General features: G+C 53.3%; 2 protein-coding genes across 4 annotated transcripts in view; one reads left to right on the forward strand and one right to left on the reverse strand.

Moving 5' to 3' along the window:
- RANBP1 (RAN binding protein 1) overlaps positions 1-12,337 on the reverse strand; it is a 290,326-nt gene that overhangs the window by 224,310 nt on the left and 53,679 nt on the right. The window lies entirely within an intron of this gene.
- Positions 1-12,337, forward strand: part of TXNRD2 (thioredoxin reductase 2) — a 68,665-nt gene that overhangs the window by 27,701 nt on the left and 28,627 nt on the right. For all 3 annotated transcript variants that reach the window (XM_050746167.1, XM_050746166.1, XM_050746168.1), the window contains exons 6-8: positions 821-899; positions 1,382-1,444; positions 5,210-5,280. In XM_050746167.1, coding sequence (XP_050602124.1) covers positions 821-899; positions 1,382-1,444; positions 5,210-5,280 — 213 coding nt within the window. The remainder of the gene's footprint in view (positions 1-820; positions 900-1,381; positions 1,445-5,209; positions 5,281-12,337) is intronic.

A 12,337-nucleotide genomic window follows, 5' to 3' on the forward strand; every position in this document is an offset into this window, starting at 1 on the left:
AAAAAAAAAAAAAAAAAAAAGGGTGGGGCTCGGTGGCTTACGCTGTAATCCTAGCACTTTGGGAGACTTAGGTGGGTGGATCACTTGAGGTCAGGAGTTCAAGACCAGCCTGGCCAACATGGCGAAACCCCATCTCTGCTAAAAATACAAAAATTAGCCAGGCGTGGTGGCGCAAGCCTGTAATCCCAGCTTCTCGGGAGGCTGAGGCAAGAGCTGAGGCAAGAGAATGACTTGAACCCGGGAGGTGGAGGTTGCAGTGAGCCAAGATCATGCCACCGCACTCCAGCCTAGGTGACGGAGTGAGACTTTGTCTCAGAAAAAAAAAAAAAAAAAGAAAGCATGGGTTGTTTTATTTCTGTGCACCATGCTCCCAGCCACCGTTTTGCCAGGCTTGTCATGCCCATTCTCTTGGTGTTACCACACCCCTGAAGGCAGAAGGTGACACCATCTGGTGGGCACCACAGCTCCCTGCTGGAACATGTCTGGGTGATGAGGACTGTCCCCAAGAGAGGTCCACCCACCTCTCGCTGCACACCAGGGGTGTACATGGCCTCTCCGGACTGTGCTGAGCTGGCTTCTGTCCCTGCTTTGACACATGTGGTTAACATGTCCCTGGGATCCCTGGGGGACAGGCGAGGTGCCCACACAACCCTTCCGTGCTTCTCAGTGTGGTTGCTGCTTACTTCTTGGTCCACTTGAGCCACAGCACCAGGCCTTGCTGGAGGCTGGAACTCCCTTTTACCAGTGCTCCCTATTTGATACAATTGGTGACGTTTAATTTGCAGAGGAAATGTCTGAAAATCTTATCTTTATCTTTCAGAAAAGTCAAGTACTTTAACATCAAAGCCAGCTTTGTTGACGAGCACACGGTTTGCGGCGTTGCCAAAGGTGGGAAAGAGGTGAGCATCTGACTTACTTGTGTGGCTCCTTATGGACTCTTCTGCAGACCTTGGGCACCAACTGCAGCTGTGTTTGGCCTGGGTGCTGTTCTCAGTAACACGTGCTGCTGGAATCGACAAGGTGGCTTCTTTCTGGGCACTTGTCTTTAACATGATCAAATAGTTTACTGAGCTGCTGCTCAGAGTGATATGGCAACAGGGTTGGTGGCCACACCCTCTTTGCAGGATTATTTGGGGATTTGAGGGTGCCTTGAAGTGCTTGGTGTTAGAACATCTCCCTCTCCTCTCTGCCTGTCCCCCTTCTGCCTGGCTGACCGTTGATGGGATTCCAGCTCCACAGGGCCTCTGAACTGCTGGCCGAGGGTCCACACTGCAGGGCAGGGGCTATGGGAACTGCTGGCCAAGGTCTGTAGTGCTCAGGCCCTCCGGTAAGTGACCACCATGCACCTGTCTGACCCATGGCTTTCTCTTTTTCTTCTCAGATTCTGCTATCAGCTGACCACATCATCATTGCTACTGGAGGGCGACCGAGGTACCCCACACATGTGAGTGTCCCTAGAGCACAGCATCCCTGCTGCACTGGCCCGTCCCCGGTCTCTCTGAGGGATGTGCTTTTACACGCGTGCTTCCACGGCAGCGGCTTGCACACCCTTTCCCCCTATACTCACTGTCATCACTTTCTGCTTTCCAATGCTCTTGAATCCACACAGCTGAAATGTGGGGTCCCCAGTGGCCTCCAAGCTGCCAGATCCTCAGGACAGCTCTCGTTCTGCTCTCCCTCTGCCCCGCTGGATCTGTCCCCTTCTACCCCAGCATCCTGCTTCCTAAGTCTCCATTGCTGATTCCCCCTTTTCCCTTCAGCCTCAGAATGTTGGCACATTCAGAATATAAGCCTCATTCTTCATCTTCCTCCTTCTCCTCCCCCAGTTTAAAAAAAGTTTGAAATAAAATTCACAGGCTATAAAATTTAGCCTTTTATAGGGTACAATTCAGTGGTTTTTAGTACATTCACAGAGCTGTGTGGCCATCAGTCACCACCATCCATTGCCAGCACTCCTTCCATCATCCCTGAACTGAAACTCTATTCCCATTAAACCTAACTCCCCAGCGCCTCCTCCCCCAGCCCCTAGCAACCACCACCTACTTTCTGTCTCTATGAATTTGACAACACTAGGCACCTCGTGTAAGTGGAATCGTACACATTAGTCCTTCTCATGTAACTGGAATCGTACGTGTGTGTCCCTTAGTGACTGGCTTACTTCACTGAGCATAACAACCTCCAGGTTCACCTACACTGTAGTGTGTGTCAGTATCATTCCTTTTTATGGCTGGATACTATTCCATTGTATAGATAGACCACATTTTGTTAATCCACTTGCTTGTTGATGAACACGTGTTATTTCCACTTTTTAGCTATTGTGAATAGTGCTGCTGTGAACATCTGCAAAGAAGTTTTTTGGTGGACTTCAGTTTTCACTTCTCTTGGGTTACACTTAGGAGCAGAACTATCGGGCCATGTGGTAGCTTTATGTTGAACCTTTCAAGGAACCTCAGACTGTTTTCCACAATGACTGCATTTTACATTCCTTCCAGCAGTGTGTAAGGGTCATGGTTTCTTGTTTCTTCACGTATCTTGTAATTTTTTTAATTGAAAGCCGAACATTTCAAATAATTTAATGTGGTAACTTTGGAAACCAGATTCTCCCTCTGCCCCAGGATTCTGTTGTTACAGCTGCTTATTTGGTGACTTTTCGGAACTGACTTTGTCGACTCTTATTCTTTGTTGTATGAGGCCACTGAAGTCTCTACTTGGTTAGCTTAGTGGTCAGCTAAGAACTGCATGGAGATTTCCCTAAACTAAGCACTCTCCCGGTCTTTGCTGAGGGCTCCATGAGCGTTTGGAGGGGATGCCTTCCGCACTCAGCAGACAGCAGGCAGCTCTGCCCTAGCCCTCACTTCCTGCCTGTGCAGAGATCAAGGTCATCTGGAGGTGAGGGCTCAGGGCCTCCTTGGTCCTTCCTGATGTGTGCACAGTGCCGTGTGTGTGCCCGGCCTAGGTTCCCAGGAATATGCTGGAACCTTTCAAAGCTCCAGTGGACATCTCATTCCTTGGCTTTTCCTTTGAAGCTTTTTTGGGCAGTCTGTTGTTGGCTCCAACTGTTACCTATCCCCTCAGGCAGCTGTGAGATGAAAACCTCAGACAAATGCCCCCCAGAGAAAGGCTTTTAACCCTGGCTGAGCTCCAGTGAAGTCGGATAAAGATGACCCTTTTGAGGGGTCTTCTCGGGAACCCCTGTCAGGGTCAGATGCTGACTCTGACTCTTCTTTGGGAGGGGCTTTGAAAGACCCCAGCTGGGTTCTGCTTTCTCTGACACGTCACTGTTCAGGCTGCCGCTGAGGTGGGAGTGGGACCAGAGTGAGTTAAAACACCCTGGAGCTCCCATTCTCACTCAGCTTCAGCTGTTTTTCCTGACTTTAAATGTTCCCTGTGTTGCTGCAAGCCTGTGGTTAATTTCCATAATTCTGAATTTCACGGTTCTTGCCAGTTTTATCACTGTCTTTAACAGAGAGGTGAATAACTCCTGGCCCAGTCTTGTGTGTTGTGGGGTCAGAGTTGAGGAAGGGGCCCCAGGGTGAGGGGTTGGGGGGCAGCTGTGGCAGGGAAAGCAAACCGGCTGGGGGTGGGCAGAGAGGTTTGGCTGAGACCAGCCCTCATGGGCCTCCCAGGGAACCGTGTGCCGCCTGCTCCAAGCCTCTAAGTAGGCTGCAGCCAAGCTTTTGAAGACCACGGGTCTCTCAGCCTGGAGGCCACACCACCTCTGACTTAGACCCAGGGGCAGTCCAGTGGAGGTGGAGCAAGGGGAGGTTCTGCCGCTTCTTGGACATGACCCCAGCTTCCACTTCGTCCTCTGCTTACTATGGGAACAGGGAAAGGAGGGGCCCCAAGGAGCACAAGCACTCCCAGTCCTTAGAGGCCACGGGACTTCTCTGGCTGCCAAGCAGCCACAGCAGCCTCTAGCGGGGGCAGGTTGCTTATGCACAGAGGTGGGGCTCAGGGCTGCGTGGCTCTGTAGGATGACACTGTGAGATTGTTCAAGGCAACTGCCGCAGACAGGGTCCAGGTGATCCCCTCTCCCGGCAGCTGGGCTCATGGTGGTTGTGCTTAAAGAAGGCCACAGCCAGCTTCCAGCAGCCCAGTGGTCATTGGGCTTCTCTGAGGCCCCAGGCAGAGCTGCACGTGCATCCGTACCAGGGAGCCCTGCACGGGAGCCCTGGCCTGGCCCGGCCCTGCTCTGCACCTCACAGGCAGCTGCTGACGGCTCTTTGGGCTCATAGGGGATCCAGCAGGCGCTCCTGGTCCTTAGGAGGCAGGCAGCTCAGAGCCTGTCCGCCCTCCCCGCCACGCCCTCCCAGGGTGTCTGCCAAGGCTTGCTTGCGTTTTAGTCCCTTTGATTGCCAGACCTTTCGGTTTTCCTTGAGCAAACCTGAGAAATTCCTGACTTTATTTTTTTTGCCAATTGGAAGCGTAAACTGTTTGAGATCCGTTTCCTCCACCAGCACATCTTGTTCTCATGGCCGCTAAGGGGATGTTCACCCTGGGCCTCCCACCTGCTTGGCCACCCCTCTTCAGATGACCTGTCTGATTTCCGGGCTCAGAGCCCACCCGGGCCAGCCCTTGAGAGTGTGAAGTCTGTCCTGGCTGAGCCAGGTGCCCTCAGAGCTGCCCCTCAGGCCCTGCCCACCTCAGCCTGTGGCACTTACCCCCTGTGCCTCCTCTCCTCTGGCTGGCTCTGCAGGCCACGCCTGCCACGCAGATACACCTGAGCTCTGCTGGCCCTGGTTTGCTGACCTGTTCTCTCCCCACTTCCCCTCTCTGAGTTTGGACCACCCAGAACCCAGGTGTTGCTCCCTGGGGCTGCATACCCGTCTGTTTGGTGTGTCTGTCCAGAACCCAGGCAGACTTGAGGGGGCCCAGCTGTCTGCCTGTATGGCCCCTGCAGTTGCTGTACCCACCTCAGGCCCTGTATCCTGCTCTGAACCAGGGTCAAGGGGAGGGTCCTGGGGAACAGAGGGGAAAGGTACCCTGCGAGGGCAGCGGGCCCTGGAGCACAGCAGCTTAGATGCAGACAGGCCACCTGCAGCCCCAGAGAGGCCACAGCCTGCACACAAGGACTGGCATCAGGGAAGCCCCGTGCATGTGTGCCCTAGGACAGCTCTGGTTGATTCTGCAAAGCTGGCATCCTCTTTAAGGAAGCCCCAGGACAGGCCAAATGGAGCTCTTGTCCCAGGGGTCATTTCTGTCTTGACAGATCGAAGGTGCCTTGGAATATGGAATCACAAGTGATGACATCTTCTGGCTGAAGGAATCCCCTGGAAAAACGTAAGGCCTGCCGCATGCGTGATGGGGTCCTCTTTTTGTTCACCAGAGTGAGCACTGGGCCCTGAGAGCCTGTGCTGGTCTTTGGCTCCTGGAACTTTCTTTCTGGTTTACCCAAAAAAGGAAAAAAGGCCTGTTGTTTGTGGCCAGGCACGGTGGCTCATGCTTGTTAGCCTAGCACTTTGGGAGACTGAGGCAGGAGGATTGCTCGAGGCCAGGAGTTCGAGATCAGCATCAACCTGTGCAATATAGTGAGACCTTGACTCTACAAAAATCTGTTGTTTTTTGTTTTTGTTTTTGTTTTTTTAGACGGAGTCTCACTCTGTCGCCCAGACTGGAGTGCAGTGGTGTAGTCTCGGCTCACTGCAACCCTCGCGTCCCGGGCTCAAGTGATTCTCCTGCCTCAGCCTCCAGAGTAGCTGAAATTACAGGGCCCGCCACCACATCCAGCTAATTTTTGTATTTTTAGTAGAGATGGGGTTTCACCATGTTGGCCAGGCTGGTATCAAACTCCTGACCTCAGGTGATCCGCCCACCTCAGCCTCCCAAAGTGCTGGGATTACAGGCGTGAGCCACCACGCCCAACCTACAAAAATCTGAAAATATTAACCAAGCTTAGTACTGTGCACCATGTAGTCCCAGCTACTTGGGAGGCTAGGTGGGAGGATTGCTTGAACCCAGGAGGTTCAGGCTGTAGTGAGCTGTGATTGCACCACCGCGCTCAGCCTGGGAGAGTGAGACCTTGTCTCAAAACGAGACAATATGCCTGTGACTTGTGCCCCTCTGCAGGGCTGTTGATGTACTTTGTCCTGTGGCTGCCTTGGAGGTAATAACAAGAATGCCGTATAAAGGGTGTCAGCTGTTTGTTATCTAGGTCAGTGGTTGTCAAATGGGGTTCCCAGGAGCCCTGGGGTTCCAGTGGTTTCCATCAAGGACATCAGGGAGAACATTAAGGAGGGGAGAGCCAGCAATCCCTATCCCAGCCCTCAACTAACACCTGCACTGTCTTCCGGTTTGTACATTGGGTTTCCCTGAAATCTAGCAAAGACTCCAAAGGCCTCAGAAACAACATCTTGGTTGTGGAAGGGAGGCTAGCAGTGTGAGAATGGCTCTCACTCCCCATGGGAGCATGTGCAGAGTCACTAAGTGCATTCCGATGCCCACAGAGGGGGCCATCCCGAGGTCCCAGGTCCAGGCAGCTCCTGCCTGTGTGTGGGGTGTAGAGACTTCATGCTGGCAGGGACCAGAGAGGCCACCAGAGGGCGGCAGAGGCTTGGTCAATAGCAGTCTCGAGCCTTCCCCAGGAGAAAATACCAGTGGAAAAGGGTTTCCACCTCTGTGTGTGCCCGAATGTGCATGGTGTGCGTGCAGATGTGTGTGGTGTGTGTGTGTGAGTGGTGTGTCACGTGCTCTGCTTGTCATTGTTTCACACTTAGCAGGGCATCTTTGTGTGGGGTCAGGACTGGATTCCCTTGAATGGATGTAGTGTAATTCCTTTGACCTTTCTCGTGTTAATGAGCATCTCAGTAGTTTCTCTTCTTCATCATTATCAATGCTGCAGTGAAAACCTTCAAGGTGCATCTGTTTACCATCAGAAGTGCTTCTGACCCATTTTCCCAATTATTCATTGTGATAAAACAGACATAGTATAAAATTTACCATTTTAACTTTTTTTGTGTGTGAAACAGAGTATCACTTTGTCACCCAGACTGGAGTGCAGTGGTGCAATCTCGGCTCACTGCAACCTCCGCCTCCCGGGTTCAAGCGATTCTCCTGTCTCAGCCCTCTGAGTAGCAGGGTCTACAGGCGTCTGCCACCACACCTGGCTAATTTTTTTGTATTTTTAGTAGAGACAGGGTGTCACTTTGTTGGCCAGGCTGGTCTCAAACTCCTGATCTCAGGTGATCCACCTGCCTTGGCCTTCCAAAGTGCTGGGATTACAGGCGTGAGCCACCACGCCCGCCCCACTGTAACCATGTTTAAGTGTACAGTTCAATGGTATTAAATATGTTAATAATGTCGTGAAACCATCACCGCTATCCATATCTGAAACCATCACCGCTATCCATATGCACAGGCATACCACCTTCTGTCTATCCATTCATCTGTCAGTGGACACCCAAGTTGCCTCTGCTTCTTGGCTGTTGTGAATAGTGCTGTGAGTAATGAACACAGACGTGCAGATACCTCTTGGAGACCTTTCAGTTCTTTTGGGTGCAAACCCAGAAGTGGGATTGCTGGATCATATGGTCTTGAGCAACCTCCATCCTGTTTCCCACAGTGCCCACGCCATCTTACATTCTCAGCAGCAGTACGGGAGGTCTCCGGGGTCCCCACATCCTCGCCAGTGCATGTTGTTTTCTGTTTTTCTTTCTTTCTTTAATTTTTATTTTTTCCTTTAAACTCTGTTGAACTTGATGTGTTCTGTTTTTTTGACAGTGGCCATCCTAGTGGCTGTGAGGTGGTCTTATACACTTTACATCTTTCCTAGAAGTAGAAAAGCTCGGTACAAGGGGAGCTGCCCTTCAATCTTAACACTTTGTGCTGACAGGCTGGTTCCGTGTGTACATTTCCCGCTTCCCGTCCTTGGTAACTCAGGCATCAGCTTTTTGATAAGACACAAAACAGAAAGGAGCCTCTCCTCCCATACCCCTGGCCTGGGCAGCGGTCACTGCTGCCCACGGTGCACCCACACTCTCCTGAGACTGTGCCAAGCTTGTGCTGGTTTCCATCGACTGCCTGCTGCCTTCCATTGGACCCCTGATCGTGTTTTGTCTTTGGACTTGGTGATATTATTTCCTGCAGAAGTTTTAAGTTTTTCTGTTGTCGCACTGATCACTTTTTCCTGTTATGCCATAATTTCTGGGTTATCTGTTTGTTTTTTTTTTAATCTTTGAGACAGGATCTTGCTCTGTTGCCCAGGCTGGAGTGCAGTGGTGAAATCATGGCTCGCTGCAGCCTCGAACTCCTGGATTCAAGCAATTCTCCTGCCTCAGCCTCCTGAGTAGCTGGGATTGCAGGTGCCCGCCACCACGCCCAGCTAATGATTATTTTTTTTAAAGCAAGGACTCGCTATGTGGCCCAGGCTAGTCTTGAACTCCTGGGCTCAAGTGATCACCCTGGCCTCTCAAAGTGCTGGGATTACAGGCGTGAGCTACCGCGCCCAGACTGTTGTTTGATCTTTGACTATCTGCCGGGTTACACATGATCTGACTCTGTTTGCATTTGCTGTGATCGGTGGTCTTTTCACATATTTACGTGAAAAGCCTCGTTTCACAGCCTCATAATCGCCAGCATGGTCCTTGCCCACTTTCCCGTCTGGCTTTTCTCTTCTCTTATCTCTTCTTACCCTCCAGTTGGTTTGCGTATTAGGGATGTGATCCTCTGTCGCTTGTGGTGCAGATTTTCTCAGCTTCTAGTGTCTTTTAACTTGTGTGATGTACAAATGGTTTAACGTTTTTTAAATGTAACTTAAATCTTTTACACTTAACGGCTTTTTGATTTATTGCATGTTCAGAAAGACCTGCCCCATCCCCAAGATTTTTTTTTTTTTTAAAGCCCTGTATTTTCCTTATGGGCGTCCACAAGTCGGATTTTCTTTTACTTCCTTGGGCTGGCTGCTCTTCTTCTGCAGTGTGGTTGAGATGGGCTGCCCGGGCCCCGGTGCCCATCTCGAGGCACTGTTCTCACTCGGCATCCTGAGTCCTGCCCGCGTGGTGGAGACGGGCTGCCCAGGCCCCGGTGCCCATCTCGAGGCACTGTTCTCACTCGGCGTCCTGAGTCCTGCCCACGTGGTGGAGATGGGCTGCCCAGGCCCTGGTGCCCATCTCGAGGCGCTGTTCTCACTTGGCGTCCTGAGTCCTGCCTGCGTGGTGGAGACGGGCTGCCCGGGCCCCGGTGCCCATCTTGAGGCGCTGTTCTCACTTGGCGTCCTGAGTCCTGCCTGCGTGGTGGAGATGGGCTGCCCGGGCCCCGGTGACCATCTCGAGGCGCTGTTCCAACTCGGCGTCCTGAGTCCTGCCCGTGGCTCTGGTTATCTTTCCTGTTGGCTTCTCTGGGTGGAGTCTGGATGCCCTCCAGCCGCTGCAGGATGCTTTGCCTGCTGGACCTGCAGGGAAATGGCCTTGGACGTCTGGCAGCCCCAAGATGTCTGCCAGGCCCCTCGATGTACTGGAGTCTTCAGGGCCGGTCACTGCAGCCCAGCACTTTGGCCACCCTGGTCACGCCTGGCCCCCTCAGAGGCTGCCCCTTGGGGCTGGGGAGGGGGCCCGGTACTCTGGGTGCCCTGGCCCTGCAGCCTCCCTAGCAAGGTGGCTGGGGCTTGGGGAGCGCTCCTCTGCAACCCTGTGCTGGGAGCAGCCAGCTCGGCCGGGAAGACGCGGCCCCAGATATTTTGTTCGGGAAAGAAACTGCAGTGTTTATTTTCTTCAGAAAAAAAACATTTAGAAGATTTTTTTTAAAGCTCTTTCGTTTAGAAGGAATCTAGGTATGTTATTGTTTAAGAAAAAAGTGTTTGCAATGTATCAGTCACCCGTTTCATTCTGAGCATGATTTATGTGAGGAAATGGTTTTTTTAAAAATTAAGCTGGAGATATATCCCTGTACGATGCTTCTGTGAAAATGCGGCTTTTGTCCGGCGCTGTTAATGCAAGTTGTAACAGTGTAATATGGGAGTCAGTGTTTACATGTTACATTCCTCTGCCGCAGTCAAAATAAGCCCGGAGGGTCTACAGTAGCATTTCTGTATTTTATCAGCTTGGGCTGGGGCTGAGGGGAGGCCTCCACTCACACTTGGAGGGGCTGTTTCTGCCAGATTTATTTGCCTTATAAATATTCCCCATGTTTATTTTAACTCGCCTTTAAAATGGAGCTGAAATTAATATGGACCCCAGGGCTGCTCCCCTGGCCCCTGAGTGGCTCCCGTAGTCGGGTGGGACATTTCTACCTGGTCCTGTCCAGGAGGCCAGGTGGGCAACTCAGGGTGCCCGGCATCCCAGTGCCCCTCCTGCATTGGGCACTGTGTCCCCTGGTTGGCTTCTCCACCAAGGAGGCGCCCTGGCTCCCTGGCCCCAGGCCCTCGGTGGGCTCTGCAGCGTGCACAAGGCCTCCTTCGTCCCTCTCCACTACAGGCACAGGCTTCCGGGAACTCCTTTCAGCGCACGTCCACGTGGGGCCCACTGCTGGGAGCTCCAGATCTGGCGAGTGGTGCCCACAGTGGGGCCTGGGACCCAGCCTGCAAGGTTGTACCATGCCACTTTTGCCCCAGAGAGGCCACCCAGGCATCACAGTGCACCTCGGGCCCCAAGTTGGCAGCCCCTTTCCTCCTTTGTTTGCATCCAGGTCTTGGGGAGCCCAGGGCTGGACAGATGGCAGAGGTAGGGGGATCGTGTCCAAACTCAGTCAAGGGGAGACAGAATTAAACAGCGCCCTTCACTAAACAGCCATATGCTAGCAAAATGGGGCCATACCTGTCGGGCAGAGTGGGCTGAGCACCGGGTTTGTAATCCAGGAGGGTGAGGAAGACGTGCAGAAAACTCCTGTAAAAGCAATGTGAGCTTGTGGGTGGGTGAGCAGGATCCTTGAGTGCACTGGGGTGGGGCGGGGGACATTCTGGCTGCCCCACTCCCACAGCCATGCCCCAGCGCAGGGGGCTGTCCTCTCAGTCTTGGTGGGGACCCTGGGAAGGACTCCAGGTCGGTTCATGCTCTTTCTGTGCCATGCAGACGCCTGCCTTCTGCCTAGCCTGTTTGCCTTTTCTGCTGGCCTTGTGTATTTCCTTCTCTGGAACTGCAAGACAGGTTGAAGAAGAGAGGAGGGTTCTGGGGAGGTACAGCAACCCCTGGGCAGGCAGTGGAGCCCCTCTGGGAACAGTGGCCACTGCAGGGAGGAAGGGGTGCGGAGGGGCACGTGACCCCAAATGACAAGGCTCAGAGGGGGCATGCAACCTTGCAAACCAAACCTTCTATTCCACAGAGCAAGCCCCCGGCAGGTGGAGGAATGTGGAAGGCAAGGACGGTGAGCCTACTCCGGGAGCTCCTTTACAGAAGCAGGCACTGGGGGTTGGGGTCCAAGTGCAGCCAAGAGGAGCCCGAGGCCCAGAGGGGCCTGGCAACCGAGCGGGGCCAAGGAGCTGAGCTCCAACTCCAGTCCCATAGCCGTACAATCTTCCTGCCACTCCCTGACTTGGAGGGCTGCCTCCACCGGGAAGCCTCTGCACCCAGCAGGGACTTGGGCCCCGACAGTGTGCCTTGTCTCTGTCTCTTGCACGCCCATGGCCCTGGGCTTCGTCTTCTCTCTCAGTGCTAGGCTTTGGAGCTCAGGTGCCCTAACCCCAATACAGGGATTGTGGTCACTCTATTCTAGTCCTCCCTCTTGCTGTGTCTGTAGGTCCGCTTTCGGCGAAGCAGGGCTCTGAGCTGGCAACACTGGGACGGGGCAGAGGGCGTGAATGAGACGCAGCCTTCTCTCAGGTCCGATAACAGAGGTACTGCCTCCCGGAAACAACCAGGGGCTGCCTGTTCCTGCTTCTGACTCTGTAGCCCCTGCCCAGGTCCCCATGGGGGTTTACGGAGCATGGGGTTAGCCTCTTCTGCAGCTGCCAGGCTGGCTCAGGGGCTTCCCAGCCCACACACTGGCCCCCAGGGGAGGGGCTGCAGCAAGCCAGGCCTGTCCACCCTCTGAGGCTGCTGCACCAGCCTGCTGCTGTCTGTCCTCGCACTCCTGGGGCTCTGAGAGCCAGAGTGTTTTTATAACTTGGGCTGGTTTAAGGCTGCCTGTCAGTGTGTCATGGAAAGAGCTTTCATTTGACCCTTAGGAAGTCCGGAAGCCAGCCAGGTACTGCGATCATTTTTCTCTCTTCCTAAGCTCAAGAGGGAAGAAGATAAATTTTATCTTGGGAAGAACCACAGCCATTTGGGAGAAAATTTAATTTAAGTGGCACATACCACTGGTGTGACGGGATGTCCTTGTGTTCAGCAATAGGGAGACCAGCTGTCCTCCTGGGGCTTGTTACCAGACTGCAAAGCCCCTGCCACTCTTGGTGTGCATCCCTGTGGCTAAG

Source organism: Macaca thibetana, chromosome 10 (genome assembly GCF_024542745.1).
Source record: "Macaca thibetana thibetana isolate TM-01 chromosome 10, ASM2454274v1, whole genome shotgun sequence".
Taxonomy (NCBI): Eukaryota; Metazoa; Chordata; class Mammalia; order Primates; family Cercopithecidae; genus Macaca; species Macaca thibetana.